The sequence below is a fragment of the Coregonus clupeaformis genome, chromosome 15 (genome assembly GCF_020615455.1).
Source record: "Coregonus clupeaformis isolate EN_2021a chromosome 15, ASM2061545v1, whole genome shotgun sequence".
Lineage (NCBI taxonomy): Eukaryota > Metazoa > Chordata > Actinopteri > Salmoniformes > Salmonidae > Coregonus > Coregonus clupeaformis.
The window spans coordinates 51,251,165-51,273,431 of record NC_059206.1 but is presented as its reverse complement, the minus strand read 5'-3'; the positions used below and the strand labels follow the sequence as shown (position 1 = coordinate 51,273,431).

Here is a 22,267-nt window from a genome sequence, read left to right as displayed (position 1 = left end):
AAATAAATGTCACTAGAAAAAAGCTTAAACTAACGCAAATGCAGCTACTTTGCTGTTATTCTGGCTACACTGTTTGATGTGACTTAAGTTAGCTGTAGATGGCTAGCTAGCAAGCAAGGGATAAGAATGTTGCCAGCCAGTATGGCAATGGAACATTTAGAACGAACGACTGGGTCACGTCCATAGATACAGAACAAAAAGACTGAACAACTGGCAACCGAACCGATAGAATGACCAGCCGGCTTGGGTAGCGACCCTAGATTTGAGTTGGGACTATATCTTGTGGAAGAATTAAATAGTATGAATAAATTAATCAAAATAAAGTTACTGAAAATATGTAAATCATTATTTGAATATGTTGGTAAGCCGTTGTATAAAAGTGATAATGCCCTTGAAGCCAGTGTTCGGAGGATATATTATTGGCAGTTTGCCAAACCCTCGACTTAGTCTCGGGCCTAACAACACCTGTACCAATATATCCTCCAAACACCGGCTTCTCTGGCATTATCACTTAAATGAACTGGCTACCAACGTAATTAGAGCAGTAAAAATACATGTTTTGTCATATCCGTGGTATAGGATCTCCTATACCACGGCTTTCAGCCAATATATATACCATGGCTTTCAGCCAATCAGCATTCAGGGCTCGAACCACCCAGTTTATAATTACATTTTTATTATAACAAGCTAGTAGGAGGACTGATGGTTTGGTTAGCTAAGGGTGCGATCGTAAATTCACTCTGGCTATCTACTCCGATTTCAGAGCACTCTCGTCTGAGTGTGCCAGAGTGCAGAATAACTGACGAATTTACGAACGCTCAACACCCGTTGAATATGGCTGGTGTCAGTAAATGTTGGCAAAAAAGCATAATTAAATATTTTGCCAGCAGCAGTTACAGTCACCAACGCTCTGGATAACATAAAAACAGCCTAACCAGCTCTGCTAGGGCGAGTAAAATGTGAGGTGTTCTCTCATTTGTGCCTGGAAGTAGCTAGCAAGCTAGCCAACGTTAGCCAGTTAGCTTGGGTGCCGTTGTGAGGCCAGAATGCTCGGATCAAGCCTACTCCTTGGCCAGAGCGTCCAGTGTGCGCTCTGAACGCTCCGAGAGCGAAACGCTCTGAATTTACAAACAGACAATCTGACAATGCTCTGAATTTACGAACGCCCAGAGGGTACTCTGAGTGCACTCCAGATTGAATTTACGAACGCACCCTAAGCTAGCAAGTATGTTTGTTTGCCTACCAAGGCAACTACTGTAGCTATCTAGCTAGTAAATTTGCTAGCTACTTCAGTGGATGTTATCACATTTCTAGCGGCAAATTAATACATTTCTAGCGGCAAATGTGTTAAATTATAGCCGTGGTAAGCGGGATAATCAGGATAATGTTAAGCTGATGAATAAAAGGTCCAGGAAGCCTACTGTATGACTGTGATTCAGCACTGTGTAAGGGATAATCAACTTGGCACTCTATGGGAAATAATGCAACTTCTTGTAAGGTTAGTGCTACTACCCTATGCATAGTGGCACACGCCTTCCACGGCGTGCATACCTTTCCATAGAACGCATAGCCCCTCGTTGATGATCCCTTACATAGTGCTGAATCACAGTCATACAGTACTGTAGGCTTCCTGGTCCTTCCATCCATCAGCTTAACATTATCTTTATTTGCGCATATCAAGTGCTCATTACAATAAAGCCCCATATTAATACCGGTAATCACTAATTTGCCAGTAGAAAGGAGTGCCTCGTTTGCATTCTGTTAACGTCATACAACTTTTCTTTAGCTTGTGAAGGAGACTAAATTGCGTCTGAACTCTCTTATGGTTTAGGTGATTCTACTCTAAAACAACAATTACCTCTTTGTACAGTCTGCTAACAGTATGTTAACCAAACCCCTTATCAACACACAAACTGAAGACAAAACAAGGCAACAGTAAACATGTTGTCCCCCACGAATAATGCAGCTCCCGCTCCCCCAGGAAAGCTATGCACACAGAATTTCTAATCATGAGTGATTTCATGTTTCATTTTCAGTCTGAGCAAGTAGGCCTACCTTATATTATAGCCAAACCATTCCCCCTCTCAATGATGACATATAGACTATATAAGCAATTTAAAATGTAATATTCCTCTCCAGAAATGAGACCAATAACATATTGAAAAGTAATATCTTTAGGGCCTGTACATGGTCCATATTATTTTAGGAATAAGCATTATCACCTGGATGACGCAGCATCTTGGCTACATGGCTGAAGCATGGGGCTGCTCCTCTGCATTCTTTACCCCAATGCGCTCCCCAATGCGCTAATCATTAGCTAGATCACACACTAAATACGATCTTCTTGCTTGTTTAATGTCCTCAAAAAACTCCCACTGGCACTAATAAAATCATGTGATTTGGCATAGTGTTTATAAATACAGTGTAATTGTGTGAATTTTACAGTGAATATAGGCCTACCGTTTATGCATTCTAATGGCAGACGCGCTTCCTGCGGTTACTTTTCTTTTTACTGTCATGCCAGACACTCAATAATGTAAAACGCGGCCAATTACGCGACACATTGGAGTTGAGAAATAAATCATACAGCACTGAAAAGCTGGGATCTCGCTCTTTTCAATAATTGCAATCAAAACGTTTGTATTTTCCCGAAATTGCATTTAGGAATGTTGCTCAATGCAGCAATCAGCTGTGTGAGGAGTTGTGAGCTCTTGCCACCGACAGTTGATATTCAGCTGATAAATAAACGACATATGCCTAGCTCATGAACAGCTTCGGGAATTAGTCAGGTTTTTAAACAATTATAGGCTATATACAATTATAGACTACAGAATAGCATTATTACAATCTTAAATTTGTATTTAACCAACAAGTGACTTGTGTAGGCTAAATAATGTTCATGTTTTGACAAGCGAGCAGCTCCATAGTGTAGACTTACGTAAATCTTTATTAATAATGACATCGCTTTGTCTGATATGAAAAAAATACTGAAAAGCAGGTGGGCTTCCCGCCTCCGCTGAGACGGGTCTGGTGCGAGTATCCAGGTCATAGCCTACTGAGGCGGGGCTCACTCGAGATAGAGGGAAGGCTTTGACATTCTTGCCTCCGCTTGGAAACAGAATGCTTGTTGATAACACGTGTGAAGCGTCCGACGTCGGGAAGATTGTGAAGGATTAAATAAATACAAGTATATATATTTTTTTGTTTGGAGTTTGAAAATGTACTGGGCCAAGCGGTCGATATGAAAGCTTGATTAACTGGCCCAGTGAGCTCGGCAGATGTTGCCGGGCCAGCGGCCATCCCTGAATGTCGAGTCTCTTTCAGGTAGCTGCAGCTCAATATGGCGATCGGAGTATGGACGAGTGGGTGTCGAAAGGAGTAAGCGAATGGAAAGCGAATCAGCTAATTGGGCAGATTTGTTGCCACTCAAGACCAGTTTGCGTGGCTGATTGGGCTACACGACGAGTCGATAAGCCGGGACCCACTGCACGGCTGTTGTTTCGACGTGCCTGCTGACAACAGAGGTGCATCCTGCACGGTCGGGTCATGTAGCCATATTGATGTCACCTTGATACAAACAGTATTTTCAATTGGGAGAGCATGAATGGCAACAACACCGGGACACAGTGCCTAGCTATCGCTCCCGCTTGCTAAGCACTACTGTCCAGCAATGGCGTGGGAAGTATAGCTACCTAGTAGTCATTATCTGGGTGACAGTCAAAGTAAGCAAAACGCATCCAACGCATGATGCAACAGTACACCCATCATGAGTGACCCTACTTTTAATAAAAAAATTAACTATCATCCTTTAAACTAACAGTGAAATACAACTGACTCATCCTCTGGCTTCAAAACAAAAGTACAAACTCGCTGTATGGTAGCTCAAATGTGCGGTAGTTGCGTGGTAAGAAACGGAAGAGAGAAAAAAACAGCTCAATCAAAACCGTCTAACCTAGCCACCACATTTTCGAACGTTGCTATGGGCACAGCCAAACAACGGAAGTGATGGATTAGACTTTCGCTTTACTTCCCTGTTGCAGAGCGCCGTGGCAATCTTGCCAGAGTAAATTATTTGAAAGCGTCAATGTATAGTGTGACGACCCTCCCACTCTGTCTGCCGTATTCTCTCTCTTTGCTCTTGTTTCTTTATTAGGATGCCGGTGGGCGGAGTTGGGAGAGTCATCAGCTACATGGGAAACAACTGGGCCTGGGTGTGTCCCAGGATAAATGGACCTCTGCTACATTCATTGGGGAGACACCTTGATAGATTTTTGTTGTGGTAGTTTTGTGGTTTTTGGTTGTTTGCTTTGGCACCTTTCAACACCTTGCATTATTACATTGATGCATGCAAAACACTCACTTACACTACTGATTACACACACCATTGTTAATTATATTTAGTTTACTTTAGTTAATAAATATATATTTTGGTATTCCTTGTCTCCACGGTGTCTCCCTTTTTGTTACGAACTTTGAGCCGGTTCGTGACAAGTGGGGGCTCGTCTGGGATCTTGAACGTGTTGTGTTTGGGAGAAAACGTGGAGTTAATGTCAAATTCTGTAGGGGCTTTGTTTGTAAATTTTGTTAGTTTGTTTGAGTATGATAGGCCCAGTATTGGTTGCCTTTGGTTTTTTGGGTTGTGTACTGCGTTGGAGAGAGACATTGGTTAGTTTCCAGGCCCTGCCCAGCCTGGAAACTCTTGCTCTACTCGCTGTTGGGACATCGGTCTGAGGAGGTGAGTACAATCGGCTGTGTACCTCAGTGGGAGATTTGGATAGGGTAGTGACAATTGCTACCCGGAGCTATAGCCATTTCCCCTGATAGGCTTAGTGACGTGTTATGTTTTGGAATACGTTGGGCATGGTTAAATGTTTGATATTTTTGTGTGGTGTCTGTGGACTGAGCAGTTGTCTCGGGGGCACATCTGTTGCTTGGTGGAATCTACCAGCGTGCTGGGGGGTTTATTTCCTTGCCAGCGGGCTACAGTGCGTAATTACCCACCGCGAATCCGCACGAAGACTGGGGTTGAGTTATTGTAGTTTTTGGGGAAGCTCCATATCCCATCTCTCTTCTGTGGTGCTCAGTGTGATTGTCATTTCTCTTGTTGTGTCTGGTGTGCTCAGCAGAGGGGTTGAGCGAGATTATTATTATATATATATTTTTTTTCTCCTGATTATGTCGTCTAATGTAGACGAGTTTATTCGCTTTCCATCAGATGAACTGTTAGAATTATGTACTAAAGAACAACTACAAGGTTGAAATTAGTGAGAAACGTCTAAAAAATTATATTAGGTTAATATTGAAGGCCAATTTGATGGAGAGTGGTATTCTTGAAGTTACCACTGGGGCAGCCTCTGCTGAGGACTCGTCGTCTCCCCGATATGTTACAGTGGCCGCTCCATCGGTTAGTCATAGTAGTCTTCTTTTTGAACAGCAGAAATAACTGCTTCTGTTACAGCTAGAGCATGAACAAAATGGACAAAAAGCTAAAATGGAGCATGAACAAGCTAAAATGGAGCATGAACAAGCTAAAATGGAGCATGAACAAGCTAAAATGGAGCATGATCGTGTAAAATATGAAAAGGAATTGGAATTTAAACAGGATATGGAGCGTGCTAAAATCAAGCTGCAACAAGAGCGACTAGAGTTGGTTAGGGAAGGAAAGCTCTCAGGGGAGAGTTTGCTCTGGGAAGGTGATCCAGAGTTACCTAGGGGTCGTTCCTCTTTTGGTCGTAACCCAGACACATTTGATATTGTTGGGAACTTACGGTTGTTGCCTCAGTTTAATGAAAAGGACCCTGAGACATTATTTTAGTTGTTTGAGCGTGTTGCTGACGCTAGGAGTTGGCCTGATTCTGACCGCACTTTGATGTTGCAGTGTGTGCTGACTGGTAAAGCGCAAGAAGCATATTCAACTCTTAGTGTAGCCGACAGTGTTAGTGATAAGGTTAAAACGGCTGTGTTACAGAGTTACGAATTGGTCCCTGAGGCTTACCGCCAACGATTTAGAGCTTTAAAAAGGGATGATCAGCAGACTCATGTTGAGTTTGTGCGAATATTATCTTCACAGTTTAATCGCTGGTGTTCCGCCTCTGCAGTTATGACTTTCCAAGGGCTGTGTGATCTGATTTATGTTAGAGCAATTTAAGGACACAATCCCTGATCGTATAGCGACGTACATTAACGAACGAAAAATAAAGACTGTCGCTGAAGCTGCGGTTTTGGCAGATGAATATGTGTTGACTCACAAAAATGTTTTTGCAGAACCCCGTATTCGGAGTGAGTGGGGGCGTTCGCAGAGATTTGGGCCTCACTCGCCGAGATACTTCGGTTCCCGGGCAGACTTTCATTCAACTAGGGTTGAGCTCGATTCCCGTGGTAAAACTGACTTTGGTCAAGAGTGGCACTACTGTCAAGAATTAGGTCATTGGAAAAATGAATGTCCGGTTCTTAGGTCTAGGGGTAAATTCAGTACAGGTGCTTATGTTAAATCGAAGCCTATGGCGTTAGCTGCGCCTGTTCCACATCAGTTCACTCCTGACACATTGTCTCATGTCCAGGGCCATGTGAAAGGCCATATTGATCCAGACTATTTACCTTTCATTACGGAGGGTTTTGTGTCTATGTTAGGAAGTAAGAACCTAGTGCCAGTAAAGATCCTAAGAGACACAGGTGCCTCTGAATCATTTGTGTTGGAATCTGTGTTACCCTTCTCTACGGAGACTGATTCGGGGAATAGTGTTCTAATTAGGGGAATAGGTTTGAACACTGTCAGTTCCATTGCATAAACTGATGTTGGATTGTGGACTGGTGAAAGGTTAGGTTGTTGTGGTGGTGCGTCCTTCATTGCCTATTGAGGGTATTGATGTGATCCATGGAAATAACTTGGCTGGGGAGCGTGTGTGGCCTATCGTGTCTCCATCTTTAGTGGTTTCCACTAAGCCTTCAATTGTAGGGATTCCTGATGAGAGTGCGCAGAATTTCCCAAAGGTGTTCTCTGCGTGTGCAGTGACGCGTTCTATGATCCATGATGACCTGGTCACGGAACTGGCTAACGAGAATACCACAAAGAAGTCTGTTACTGTTTTCCCTGTTATCCCGTTATCTGTATCCCACTCCGATTTAATCGAGCCGCAATGGACTGACCCTACATTAGAAGAGTTGCGGGACCAAATTGTGCCTGTGGAACAGTTGGGAGATGTCGCACAGGGTTATTTTCTCCAAGAGGAGGTCCTGATGAGAAAGTGGATGTCTCATGGTAGTTGTTTTCTGGGGGAGGCGATTAGTCAGGTTGTGGTACCAGTTAAGCTTCGTGAGTTGGTGTTGACAACTTCTCACAACGACGTTGCTGGACATATGGGTGTGAGGAAAACCTACAATCGCATATTAAGACATTTATTTTGGCCAAGATTAAAGAGGGATGTTTCTGATTTAATCAAAACTTATCACACCTGTCAATTAACTGGTAAAACTAATCAAGCTATTAAGCCGGTACCACTGTTTCCTATTCCTGTACTCAGTAAACCTTTTGAGTATCTGATTATTGACTGTGTTGGTCCTCTGCCTCGTTCTAAAAAGGGTAGTAATTATTTGTTGACTGATGTGTCAGACCACTAGGTTTCCTGCTGCCTATCCTCTCCGGTCTATCACGACTAAGTCTGTGTTAAAAGCTTTGACTCAGTTTCTCTCACTGTTTGGAATCCCTAAAGTCATTCAAAGTGATCAATGATCTAATTTCACCTCTAATCTCTTTGGTCAGGTTCTCCAACAGCTCCATATTAAACACCACTTGTCTAGCGCCTATCATGCGCAAAGTCAAGGAGCACTGGAACGTTTCCATCAAACACTTAAGTCTTTGTTGAGAACTTATTGTACTGAGATGGATAAGGATTGGGAGGAGGGGTTGCCTTGGTTACTGTTAGCCACTAGGGAGGTTTCACAGGAGAGCACGGGTTTTAGCCCAAATGACCTTGTGTTTGGACATACAGTGAGGGAAAAAGTATTTGATCCCCTGCTGATTTTGTACGTTTGCCCACTGACAAAGACATGATCAGTCTATAATTTTAATGGTAAGTTTATTTGAACAGTGAGCGACAGAATAAAAATAAAAAAAATCCAGAAAAACGCATGTCAAAAATGTTATAAATTGATTTGCATTTTAATGAGGGAAATAAGCATTTGACCCCTCTGCAAAACATGACTTAGTACTTGGTGGCAAAACCCTTGTTGGCAATCACAGAGGTCAGACGTTTCTTGTAGTTGGCCACCAGGTTTGCACACATCTCAGGAGGGATTTTGTTCCCACTCCTCTTGGCAGATCTTCTCCAAGTCATTAAGGTTTCGAGGCTGACGTTTGGCAACTCGAACCTTCAGCGCCCTCCACAGATTTTCTATGGAATTAAGGTCTGGAGGCTGGCTAGGCCACTCCAGGACCTTAATGTGCTACTTCTTGAGCCACTCCTTTGTTGCCTTGGCCGTGTGTTTGGGGTCATTGTCATGCTGGAATACCCATCCACGACCCATGCCCTGGCTGAGGGAAGGAGGTTCTCACCCAAGATTTGACGGTACATGGCCCCGTCCATCGTCCCTTTGATGCGGTGCAGTTGTCCTGTCCCCTTAGCAGAAAAACACCCCCAAAGCATAATGTTTCCACCTCCATGTTTGACGGTGGGGATGGTGTTCTTGGGGTCATAGGCAGCATTCCTCCTCCTCCAAACACAGCGAGTTGATGCCAAAGAGCTCAATTTTGGTCTCATCTGACCACAACACTTTCACCCAGTTCTCCTCTGAATCATTCAGATGTTCAATGGCAAACTTCAGACGGCCCTGTATATGATGCTTTCTTGAGCAAGGGGACCTTGCGGGCGCTGCAAGATTTCAGTCCTTCACGGCGGTGTGTTACCAACTGTTTTCTTGGTGACTATGGTCCCAGCTGCCTTGAGATCATTGACAAGATCCTCCCATGTAGTTCTGGGCTGATTCCTCACCGTTCTCATGATCATTGCAACTCCACAAGGTGAGATCTTGCATGGAGCCCCAGGCTTTTGTGTTTCTTCCATTTGCGAATAATCGCACCAACTGTTGTCACCTTCTCACCAAGCTGCTTGGCGATGGTCTTGTAGCCCATTCCAGCCTTGTGTAGGTCTACAATCTTGTCCCTGACATCCTTGGAGAGCTCTTTGGTCTTGGCCATGGTGGAGAGTTTGGAATCTGATTGATTGATTGCTTCTGTGGACAGGTGTCTTTTATACAGGTAACAAGCTGAGATTAGGAGCATTCCCTTTAAGAGTGTGCTCCTAATCTCAGCTCGTTACCTGTATAAAAGACACCTGGGAGCCATAAATCTTTCTGATTGAGAGGGGGTCAAATACTTATTTCCCTCATTATAATGCAAATCAATGTATAACATTTTTGACATGCGTTTTTCTGGATTTTGTTGTTGTTATTCTGTCTCTCACTGTTCAAATAAACCTACCATTAAAATTATAGACTGATCATTTCTTTGTCAGTGGGCAAACGTACAAAATCAGCAGGGGATCAAATACTTTTTTCCCTCACTGTAGGGTGCGTGGGCTTTTATCTGTTCTCCAGGATGACTGGAAGTCTCCCGAGCCTCCTCAGTCCCTGTTATCATATGTGTGTGATTTTCGGCGACGCTTGTATGCCGCTGGTGAAATGGCTAAAGAGAAGCTATCATCTTCACAGGACAGGATGAAGAGCATATATGATCGCCTCGTCACTTTAGTCCAGGTGATCAGGATCTGGCTCTGCTGCCAATTGTTGGTTCTCCTTTTCAAGCCAAGTTTCAAGGTCCATATACAGTGGTGCGCCAGTACACTGAGCAAAATTATTTAGTTGCAACTCCAGAACGGAGGAAAGCACACCAACTGTGCCATGTAAATTTGTTAAAACCCTATTATGCACGTTCCTCTGAGACTGAACAGTGGGAGTCTACAGAGGACGGTAAGGCTGTTCTTTTGGCTGATAATGTTATTTCCCTGGGTTCTGGTCATGCTAGGTCTGTGCAGGAGGAGGAAAATGTTTCTGGTCCCGACGATGGCATACTGCAGGGTAGATTGAAAAATTCAGAGACACTGGAGATTTTAGATAAATCTACCTGTTGATGGGCAGAAAGAGATGGTTGGTTTGATTCGGAGATTTCCAGGTTTGTTTTCTGATACACCTACACGTACAAACTTAATAGAACATGATATTGACATTGGAGATGCTGACCCCATTCGTCAACGGTTCTATAGAGTTTCTTCAGAGAAACTGCGTTGTCTGGATGCTGAGGTCAGGTACATGCTGGAGAGTAAAATAGCAGAGCCTTCTTTCTCTAGTTGGGCTTCTACCTGTATCTTGGTCAGTAAATCGGATGGAACAAACAGATTTTGTATGGACTACCGTAAGGTAAACGATGTCACTAAGCTGGATTCATTTCCTCTTCCTCGGATGGAAGACTGCGTTGATCAAGTCGGCGCAGCTAAGTTTGTGAGCAAATTTGACCTGTTAAAGGGCTATTGGCAGGTGCCACTGACGAGTAGGGCACGTGAAATCTCTGCCTTTTATTACACCTTTTGGTCTGTACTTGTATTCGGTTATGAGTTTCGGCCTGCGTAATGCACCTGCCACTTTTCAGCGACTTATGAATAGGGTTGTCTCTGGTCTGGCCGGGTGCTCTGTTTATCTGGACGATGTAGTGATATATGCAGATACTTGGGAGGAACATCTGTCCCGTATTCAAGCCTTGTTCGAACGTCTGGCTGCGGGTCGCCTCACGATAAATTTGGCTAAATGTGAGTTTGCTCATGCGACTGTTACATACCTTGGAAAGGTGGTTGGACAGGGTGAAGTGCGTCCTGTTCGGGCTAAAGTGGTAGCTATTGATGCTTTTCCACTACCAACTACTAAAAAGGAACTGATGCGTTTCTTGGGAATGATTGGGTATTATCGTGGTTTTTGTAGGAACTTCTCTACTGTGGTCGTCAGCTACATGGGAAACACCTGGGCCCGGGTGTGTCCCAGGATAAATGGACCTCTGCTACATTAATTGGGGAGACTCTCTCCATGCAGACACCTTGATAGATTTTTGTTGTGGTAGTTTTGTGGTTTTTGGTTGTTTGCTTTGGCACCTTTCAACACCTTGCATTATTACATTGATGCATGCAAAACACTCACTTACACTACTGATTACTGATTACACACACCATTGTTAATTATATTTAGTTTACTTTAGTTAATAAATATATATTTTGGTATTCCTTGTCTCCACGGTGTCTCCCTTTTTGTTACGAACTTTGAGCCGGTTCATGACAATAGAGTATAAAAGTCAAGTAAACAAGTATAAGTGTAATTTTACTTATACTTCATTCAAGTTTGCTAACGTTAGCTATACCTACTAATAAGCTAGTTCTGTTGTGATAACGTTAGGTGTGTTGTGTCAGAGTTAAGACCCGAGCCATCCACCAAGCCAAAAACTATAACGATAACTATAATGATAAACGACACTCTACATAACTATAAAACGCCGGTGAGCATCCACACTAGAGGAACGTTTATCGTTCTACGGTCCTACACCTGTCAATCAACTGATCAACGTATCCCATTGTACACTGCCTATTAATTAATAAGGTGGTAACACAAGACCATTCATGAGGTCTCTAACGCACAGATACTGGTTCAGACCATTCAGTGCCTTCAGGATGTGTTCATTGTCATAGTGACAACTGCAAATAATACTTCAATGTACATGTAGGCCTAATGAAAAATAATATAGTAACTTGTATTTAAATGTAGCAATTCAACAACAAACGCCATTTAGCTTGTACATCTTTTACAGCATGTCATTGCCTCATTGCTCAAGTGGTTTGCAAGTGATTTCCCTTTTTCTAATGGTTTAAAATTCCTTTGGGTCTTCTTTTTCACTGTGCTCATGTCTCTGTCTGTCCTGTGCAAATATTTGCAATGCATCAGTGTAACAATGTTATCATAACCGGACAAAAGTGAACACACCAATGCACTTACTCTCCTGAACTTTCCCCGACATGAATTTTCTGTGCTGTAGGCCTGTTTTACATTCAGCAATTATCAAGAGCAAGTCTGCTTCTTTCCCCAAATAGGCTATTAGGCCTAGTATAAAACATGTAAATAATAAATAAATGTACTATAGCTTTTGTAGCCTACAGCCTTTCCTGGTATTTCACGAGAAGAGGAATGGCCTACTACAGAGAGGCTTGCGTAGCCTATAGCCTGTTGCGCACGGGAACAGCTGGAAGAGAGGCTAGTGATGTGTAGCCGAAGTAAGAAGCTAAATATTAGCTACATACAGTGCATTCGGAAAGTATTCAGACCCCTTGACTTTTTCCACATTTTGTGACGTTACAGCCTTATTCTAAAATGTATTAAATTAAAAATTTCCCTCATAAATCTACACACAATACCCCATAATGACAAAGTGAAAACAGGTTTGTAGAAATTTTAGCAAATGTATTAAAAAAAAACTTATTTACACAAGTATTCAGACCCTTTGCTATGAGACTCGAAATTGAGCTCAGGTGCATCCTGTTTCCATTGATCATCCTTGAGAAGTTTCTACAACTTGATTGGAGTCCACCTGCGGTAAATTTAATTGATTGGACATGATTTGGAAAGGCACACACCTGTCTATATAAAGTCCCACAGTTGACAGTGCATGTCAGAGCAAAAACCAAGCCATGAGGTCGAAGGAACTGTCTGTAGAGCTCCGAAACAGGATTGTGTCGAGGCACAGATCTGGGGAAGGGTAAGAAAAACATTTCTGCAGCATTGAAGGTCCCCAAGAACGCAGTGGCCTCCATCATTCTTAAATGGAAGAAGTTTGGAACCACCAAGACTCGTCCTATAGCTGGCCGCCCGGCCAAACTGAGCAATCGGGGGAGAAGGGCCTTGGTCAGGAGGTGACCAAGAACCCGATGGTCACTCTGACAGAGCTCCAGGGTTCCTCTGCGGAGATGGGAGAACCTTACAGAAGAACAACCATCTCTACAGCACTCCACCAATCAGGCCTTTATGGTAGAGTGGTCAGACTTCCGGAAGCCACTCCTGGGTAAAAGGCACATGACAGCCCGCTTGGAGTTTGCCAAAAGGCACCTAAAGGACTCTCAGACCATGAGAAACAAGATTCTCTGGTCTGATGAAACCAAGATTGAACTCTTTGGCCTGAATGCCAAGCGTCATGTCTGGAGGAAACCTGGCACCATCCCTACGGTGAAGCATGGTGGTGGCAGCATCATGCTGTGGGGATGTTTTTCAGCGGCAGGGACTGGGAGACTAGTCAGGATCGAGGGAAAGATGAACGGAGCAAAGTACAGAGAGATCTTGATGAAAACCTGCTCCAGAGCGCTCAGGACCTCAGACTGTGGCGAAGGTTCACCTTCCAACAGGACAACAACCCAAAGTACACAGCCAAGGCAATCCAGGAGTAGCTTCGGGACAAGTCTCCGAATGTCCTTGAATGGCCCAGCCAGAGCCCGGACTTTAACCTGATCAAACATCTCTGGAGAGACCTGAAAATAGCTGTGCAGCGACACTCCGCATCCAACCTGACAGAGCTTGAGAGGTTCTGCAGAGAAGAATGGGAGAAACTCTCGATCCTGACTAGTCTATACAGGAGTGCCAAGCTTGTAATGTCATACCCAAGAAGACTTGAGGCTGTAATCACTGCCAAAGATGCTTCAACAAAGTACTGAGTAAAGGGTCTGAATACTTATGTAAATGTAATATTTTTAATAAATTAGCAAACATTTCTAAAAACCTGTTTTTTCTTAGTCATAATTGGGTATTGTGTGTAGATTGAGGGGGGGGGGGAAACAATGTAATCCATTTTAGAATAAGGCTGTAACGTAACAAAATGTGGAAAAAGTCAAGGGGTCTGAATACCTTCTGAATGCACTGTATTAGGCCATTTATTAGCTAAATATTAGGGCTGTAGGCTAAATATTTACCTGTCAAAGTGCAAGAAAAATAAATTAAAGAGATTACGAAATGGCAGATCTGTGGTGTGTTCCTCCAGGCTGGCACTCTGTGGTCCCCGTGCACGCAAAGCTCCACTATTGATTAGGCCTAGGCCTACATTTTTTGACAAGAAAATTATTATACCTGGGCTACAACAACACAGTGTAATGAGGAATGCATTATTGTTATCATTGAATACACAATTATTATCCATAGGCTGTAAACTGCAGGGATGTTGGCTAATTTGAATAACCACTCACATGTCCCATTTTGTTTCATACTGAAATAACAGTTTATGCAGGCCAACAGATTATGCAACCATTTGGATCAGTTTGGGTCTATTCTCAACAGTTTAGAAGGTCCAGAAGATACATTAGCAGGCCACTTATATGGCGTAGGGCAGGTCTATTTTGTCAGGATGTAGCCCGGTGTTAAGATAGGCCTATTATAGGAAAATATGGCCTTCTCCTTTCAAACTCCCCACCCGTTAATGATGTAGCCTATTTTACACTCAGCAAGCAAGAGCAAGCATGCATCTCTCCTTCAATAGGCTACTTGTTGGCTAAAGAAAATAAGTCAAAATAAGTGTCCAACAAGATTTTGTAGTCTGGCTTTTCCTGGTACTCCACAATATTTAAAAGGAATAGCTGTGGCAGCAGAGAGGCCAGGTGCATATTTACACTACAGACCAATGAAGACAGACATGCTTGAGATATAGCCTAAATTAGAAAGTTATGCATATTTGCCTATAATTCATAAACTCAATATTAGGCTTAATACTGCAGTGAATATATCCAGTCAATTTACACAGCAACGTAAAACAATTTTTTTGATCAGATAACGAACTCACAGGAAGCCTACACTGTGCTCTCCTGAGGCTGCACTGAGTGGGCTTCCTCCCAGTCCCCGGGTACGCAGCTCGAAAAGTTACCCTATTGTTGACGTTTTTTTAGGGATAAGAAACGTATCCTACCTAGGCTACAACAACACAATGTAATGAAGAATGTAATTATTGTTTTCAAGTGAGTACAAAACTCTTGTCTAGGCTGTAAACTGCAGTGAATAGCCTATGTCATTTTAATAACCACTTAAAAGCCTGGCACTTTGAATGCATATTAATTTAGAAATAACTGCATCCTGATTGGGCAACCATTTGGATCAGTTATGTTTTTTTCTCTCTGCAGTTTAGCCTAAAAGGTCCAGGTACGTTAGAAGGATAGTAATATGGTGTATTTTGTCATTATGTATCAGCTAACAGAAACATGCTAATGCGGGTATTTCTAGTAGCGTGCATATTAATTATGATAATGCGCGAGCACAGAGGAAGTTGTATGCATAGTTTCCGCGTTTGGCTTCCGTGTTTTGAAAGCGTTTGAAAATGAGATGGATAGCAGAGCGCATTCGACATACCCACTCCTTTCCACACGCCCACAACTTTCCTTTCAACACATCTACTCGCCCATACTCCAGTCGCCATATTAGGATGCAGCTACCCCCTTCTCGTCTCTTTAGGTAATCTACTCCCTGTACTCCATGTCATGTGCCAAAGAAAAAAAAGCCACCTGCTGGAGAAGACAGATTTTGGGCCCAGTTATCCCTCTCGCTTTGCCTCTTCCTCTCTGGTGTGACTCACACATTTCAGTGAATTACTATAGCTCCCACCTTGGGCCAATCAGTATAATTTTGTACATTTTACATTTTAGTCATTTAGCAGATGCTCTTATCCAGAGCGACTTACAGTTAGTGAGTGCATACATTTTTGGTACAGCTTTATGGACACTCAATCACTATGATACTTTTTAATGGTACATTTACAAACCTATATTATGATAAATAGATTAGAAACTTGTATCTCATTATGGTAAATGGTGAAATAAGTATAGCCAGTTATAATTGTAATGGCTTAGCAGATAATAATAATAATAATAATATTTACATGGCTCAAAGAGAAGGAATATAACATCTATTGTTTACAGGAAACTCATTCAACAATTTTAGATAAAGTTGTGTGGAAAAAGGACTGGGGGGGTAATATACTTCTCCCATGGGCAAAGAAACTCAAAAGGGGTGATGATATTAATTAATAGTAATTTTGATCTGAACATGCAAATTCTCCAGATTTTAAATATGTTATTGGACCATAAACAGATATGGCTCATTAACCTTTATGGACCAAATAATGATGATCTACGCTTCTTTCAAAATATATATAATAAATTATCAACCCTGCAAGCAATACAATACTCTATTATTATGGTGGGAGATTATAATACTGTTTTAAATAGCTCAATGGACCGTAAAGGAAATCACACTACAAACTATCACCCTCATGCTCTTAAGGAAAATATGAATGTCATGGATACATTAAATATCCTGACCTAGTGAGATATACAGGGCGGAGACTCAATCAAGCTAGTTGTCTTGACTTCTTTCTTATGTCATTCTCGTTGGCACCAAAAGTTAAAAGAGTGTTGATAGGGGACAGAATGCGGTCGGACCATCATATAATTGGCATATACATTACTCATACTGAATTTCCACGTGGGCGAGGATATTGGAAATTTAATCAAAGCCTATTGGATGATAACTTGTTTTTAACTAGGACAGAGGAATTTATAACTACATTTTCAGACATAACATAGGTACAGCAAATCCCCTTATTGTATGGAACACTTTTAAATGTGCCTTTAGAGGCCATGCAATTCTGTACTCATCTCAAAAACAAAAGCAATTTAGGTCAAAAGAGTCGGTACTAACAAAGGAAATTGAAGGTCTAACAGAACAGATAGATCAAATACAAACTGTAACATAGAGGCTCAGAATATGTTAGAGGAAAAACAAAAAGAAATGGAGGAACATATTCAAGAAAGATCAAGTGTAATATATTACAAAAATAAAGCTAACAGGATGGAATATGGGGAAAAATGCATCAAATTCTTTTTTAATCTTCAACAAAAAAATGCTACCAAAAAGAATAGACTGAAATTGATTAGTCACCCATGATTCACCAAATTATATTTTGAAGGAGGAAGCAAAGTACTTTAAGCATATGTTTTCGTTTCAGTCGCCTCCACCTCCTCTAACTGAAGCTAATTGTATGGATTTTTTTTCTATTGATAATGTAAAATTACTCATGTGAAGGCGAAATTACAGAGGAGGAACTTCTGGATGCAATTAAAGACTTTAAGTCTGGGAAAACTCCAGGGTTGGATGGCATACCAGTTGAGGTATACCAAACCTTTTTTGATATACTCAGAGGACCGTTATTAGCATGTTTTAACCACTCCTATGTAAATGGTAGATTATCAGACACTCAAGAAGAAGGTCTGATTTCATTATTACTGAAACAGGATACAAGTGGGAAATATAAAGATCCAGTCCATTACAAAAATTGGAGGCCCCTTACACTTTAGTGTTGTGATGCAAAAATTCTAGCAAAATGTATAGCGCATAGAATTAAAAAGGTATTGTCTGACATTTTTCATTCTAATCAGACAGGTTTTTTACTTGGACGATACATTGGAGATAATATAAGGCAAGTACGGGAAACAATAGAACACTATGAAAAATCTGGGAAACCAGGCCTGCTATTCGTAGCTGACTTTGAAAAGGATATTGATAAAGTACGACTGGAGTTTATATAACGTCAACTGCGTTTATTTTCAGCAAACTTAACATGTGTAAAATTTTGTATAAACATAACAAGATTCAACAACTGAGACATAAACTGAACAAGTTCCACAGACATGTGACTAACAGAAATTGAATAATGTGTCCCTGAACAAAGGGGGGGTCAAAATCAAAAGTAACAGTCAGTATCTGGTGTGGCCACCAACTCCATTAGATACTGCAGGGCATCTCCTCCTCATGGACTGCACCAGATTTGCCAGTTCTTGCTGTGAGATGTTACCCCACTCTTCCACCAAGGCACCTGCAAGTACCCAGACATTTCTGGGGGGAATGGCCCTAGCCCTCACCCTCCAATCCAACTGGTCCCAGACATGCTCAATGGGATTGAGATCCGGGCTCTTCGCTGGCCATGGCAGAACACTGACATTTCTGTCTTGCAGGAAATCACGCACAGAACGAGCAGTATGGCTGGTGGCATTGTCATGCTGGAGGGTCATGTCAGGATGAGCCTGCAGGAAGGGTACCACATGAGGGAGGAGGATGTCTTCCCTGTAACGCACAGCGTTGAGATTGCCTGCAATGACAACAAGCTCAGTCCGATGATGCTGTGACACGCCGCCCCAGACCATGACGGACCCTCCACCACCAAATTGATCCTGCTCCAGAGTACAGGCCTCGGTGTAACGTTCATTCCTTCGACAGTCAGTAGAAAGGCCTCTTTAGTGTCCGAAGTTTTCATAACTGTGACCTTAATTGCCTACCGTCTGTAAGCTGTTAGTGTCTTAACGACCGTTCCACAGGTGCATGTTCATTAATTGTTCATGGTTCATTGAACAAGCATGGGAAACAGTGTTTAAACCCTTTACAATGAAGATCTGTGAAGTTATTTGGATTTTAACGAATTATGTTTGAAAGACAGGGTCCTGAAAAAGGGACGTTTCTTTTTTTTGCTGATTTTATAAATGCCTGGAGCATTTCCATTTTGGAGAATCTCTTATAAAATTAGTTAAAATCATGTATAGTAACCCTATGTGTAAAATAGTAAATAATGGCTATTTCTCAGAGAGTTTTAAACTGTCAAGAGGAGTAAAACAAGGTTGTCCACTATCGGCATATCTATTTATTATGGCTATCAAAATGTTAGCTATTAAAATCAGATCCAACAATAATATCAAGGGATTAGAAATCCAGGGCTTAAAAACAAAGGTGTCATTGTACGCTGATGATTCATGTTTTCTTTTAAATCCACAACTTGAATCCCTCCACAGCCTCATAGAGGATCTAGATACATTTTCTAACCTCTCTGGATTACAACCAAATTATGATAAAGGTACTATATTACGTATTGGATCACAAAAAAAAACAATTTTTACATTACCGTGTAGTTTACCAATAAAATGGTCTGATGGTGTGGATATACTCGGTATACATATCCCAAAATAAATAAATGATCTCACTCCAATAAATTGTAATAGAAAGTTAGCATAAATAGATAAGATCTTGCTACCATGGGAAGGTAAATACCTGTCTATATGTGGAAAAATCACCCTGATTAACTCTTTAGTATTATCCCAGTTTACCTATTTGCTTATAGTCTTGACAGTTTTTTTAATTATATGAGAAAGAAATATTCCATTTTATTTGGAACGGCAAGCCAGACAAAATTAAAAGGGCCTATTTATATAATGCATATGAATTCGGAGGATGAAATGATTAAATATGAAAGCATTAGACCTATCACTAAAAGCTTCAGTCATACAAAAGGTATACTTAAATCCGAACTGGTTCTCTAGCAAATTAGTAAGATTGTCTCACCCAATGTTCAAGAACGGCCTTTTCCCCTTTATTCAGATAACAACATCTCACTTTCAGTTATTTGAAAAGTAAATAATCTCCCAAATATCACTATTTCTAAAACAAGCCATAGAAAGTTGGTTGCAATTTCAATTTAATCCTCCAGAAACGACAGAACAAATAATGCAACAAATATTGTGGTTAAACTCAAATATACTTATTGATTTAAAAAATATTTTTTGAATGAATGTTTAAAAAGGGTATAATCTTCGTAAATTATATCATAGGTAGGACTGGTGGAGTTATGTCGCACATGCAGCTAACAAAAACATATGGAAATGTCTGCTCTACCCAAAATTACAACCAAATAATTGCAGCATTACCGCAAAAATGGAAGAGGAAAGTGGAAGGGGGAAGCCGCCCCTGCATTAAAGACCATAATTGGTTAAAGAAGATTGTGATAAATTATACAATATACCAGTTTCATTTAAGGACCAAAGGATTGACAGCCGTCCCATATAGATTGCAAAATAGTGTTAAACAAATCCAAATATATTTTATATTTGAGATTTTTCAAATAGCCACCATTTGCCTTGATGACAGCTTTGCACACTCTTGGCATTCTCTCAACCAGCTTCATGAGATAGTCACCTGGAATGCATTTCAATTAACAGGTGTGCCTTCTTAAAAGTTAATTTGTGGAATTTCTTTCCTTCTTAATGCATTTGAGCCAATCAGTTGTGTTGTGACAAGGTAGGGGGGGTATACAGAAGATAGCCCTATTTGGTAAAAGACCAAGTCGATATTATGGCAAGAACAGCTCAAAAAAGCAAAGAGAAACGACAGTCCATCATTATTTTAAGACATGAAGGTCAGTCAATACGGAACATTTCAAGAACTTTGAACGTTTCTTCAAGTGCAGCAGCAAAAACCATCAAGCGCTATGATGAAACTGGCTCTCATGAGGACTGCCACAGGAATGGAAGACCCAGACTTACCTCTGCTGCAGAGGATAAGTTCAATAGAGTTACCAGCCTCAGCAATTGCAGCCCAAATAAATGCTTCACAGAGTTCAAGTAACAGACACATCTCAACATCAACTGTTCAGAGGAGACCGTGTGAATAAGGCCTTCATGGTCGAATTGCTGCAAAGAATTCTCTACTAAAGGACACCAATAAGAAGAAGAGACTTGCTTGGGCCAAGAAACACAAGCAATGGACATTAGACCGGTGGAAATGTGTCCTTTGGTCTGGAGTCCAAATTGGAGATTTTTGGTTCAAACCGTTGTGTCTTTGAGAGACGTGGTGTGGGTGAACGGATGATCTCCGCATGTGTATTTCCCACCAAAAAGCGTGGATGTGTTATGGTGTGGGGGTGCTTTGCTGGTGACACTGTCTGTGATTTATTTAGAATTCAAGGCACACTTAACCAGCATGGCTACGGCATCCCATCTGGTTTGGGCTTAGTGGGACTATCATTTGTTTTTCAACAGGACAATGACTCAACACACCTCCAGGCTGTGTAAGGGCTATTCTACCAAGAAGGAGAGTGATGGAGTGCTGCATCAGATGACCTGGCCTCCACAATCCCCCGACCTCAACCAAATTGAGATGGTTTGGGATGAGTCGGACCACAGAGTGAAGGAAAAGCAGCCAACAAGTGCTCAGCATATGTGGGAACTCCTTCAAGACTGTTGGAAAAGCATTCCAGGTGAAGCTGGTTGAGAGAATGCCAAGAGTGTGCAAAGCTGTCATCAAGGCAAAGGGTGGCTATTTGAAGAATATAAATATAAAATATATTTTGATTTGTTTAATACTCTTTTGGTTACATGATTCCATATGTGTTATTTCATAGTTTTGATGTCTTCACTATTATTCTACAGTTTCGTCAAAATCGGGGAAGTGCTGTCTGAGATATCGTGTGTGACTAATGTACGGACAAACGTACGGGACGGACGGAGACCTATCCACAGTCCTCTCCCCGATTTCATCAAGGGGGACAATTACGTGACTGAATTAACTAGAGTAAATTCAGGAGAAAACAACATGGTAGAGTTAGCATGGGTAGATTCAACACGACGGCAGTAGGGTCCACGGTCAGTTAGTTTGGATACGCAGGATTTTAGGCAGTGAATAATGTATTACCTTAATGCTGCAGGCCAGTTCCATAAGTTTCTTAGCGTTCTCCTCTGAGCGGTAGCGTTTGGGAACCGGGACTCGGAAGAACTTGAGCGCCCCCTCAAAGTCCGTCGCCAGCAGGTCTTCCCTCGAGGTCTGGAAGAGGAGAAGAGGGACATGGTGAGGAACAGTGTGAGACAGAGAGAGACGTGTCCCAGCTTTTCCAGCTTTGGGCCCAGCCAAGACCCCCCTCACAGGAAAACCCTCTATAACGTTACTGCTGCCAAGAGCACAGTAGGAACGGTGTGGGAGGAACGCTGTGTGTGTGTGTGGGATGAGAATGAAATCGAAGCCTTGGCTCCATGTCTAAGCTTGCAGTGCGTCGCTGTGGTAACGCAGCCTTGTGACTAGCGGTGTGTGCGTGTGTGTGTGTGTGTGTGTGTGTGTATATGTTTCCACAGAGGCAGCAACTCACCTTCAGGAGAGCCAGAGCCACGTTGAAGATCACACTGATGCCCTGAGCGAGAGAGAAGAGAAAATAGAGACTGAGTTACTGAACAGAGTAGAGGTAAGAGGGGAGAGGAAGGGCAAGTGGGAGACTAGAAAGAAAAAGAGGGAGAGGGTTGGGATTACCATACAGAGAGAGGGAGGTGAGAGTAGAAAGACAGTGGGAGAGGGTTTGGGGTACACAGAGAAAGGAGGGTTGTCCAGAAAGAGAGAAAGGAAGTGAGGG

At 41.9% G+C, this 22,267-nt stretch overlaps 1 protein-coding gene across 4 annotated transcripts in view; it reads right to left on the bottom strand.

Annotated features, from left to right (window-relative positions):
• Nucleotides 1-22,267, bottom strand: part of LOC121582857 (rab GTPase-activating protein 1) — a 142,620-nt gene that overhangs the window by 25,171 nt on the left and 95,182 nt on the right. For all 4 annotated transcript variants that reach the window (XM_041898996.2, XM_041898997.2, XM_041898999.2 and 1 more), the window contains 2 exons: nt 22,010-22,051; nt 21,562-21,690 (listed from right to left, as the gene is read on the bottom strand). In XM_041898996.2, the coding sequence (XP_041754930.1) occupies nt 21,562-21,690; nt 22,010-22,051 (171 nt within the window). The remainder of the gene's footprint in view (nt 1-21,561; nt 21,691-22,009; nt 22,052-22,267) is intronic.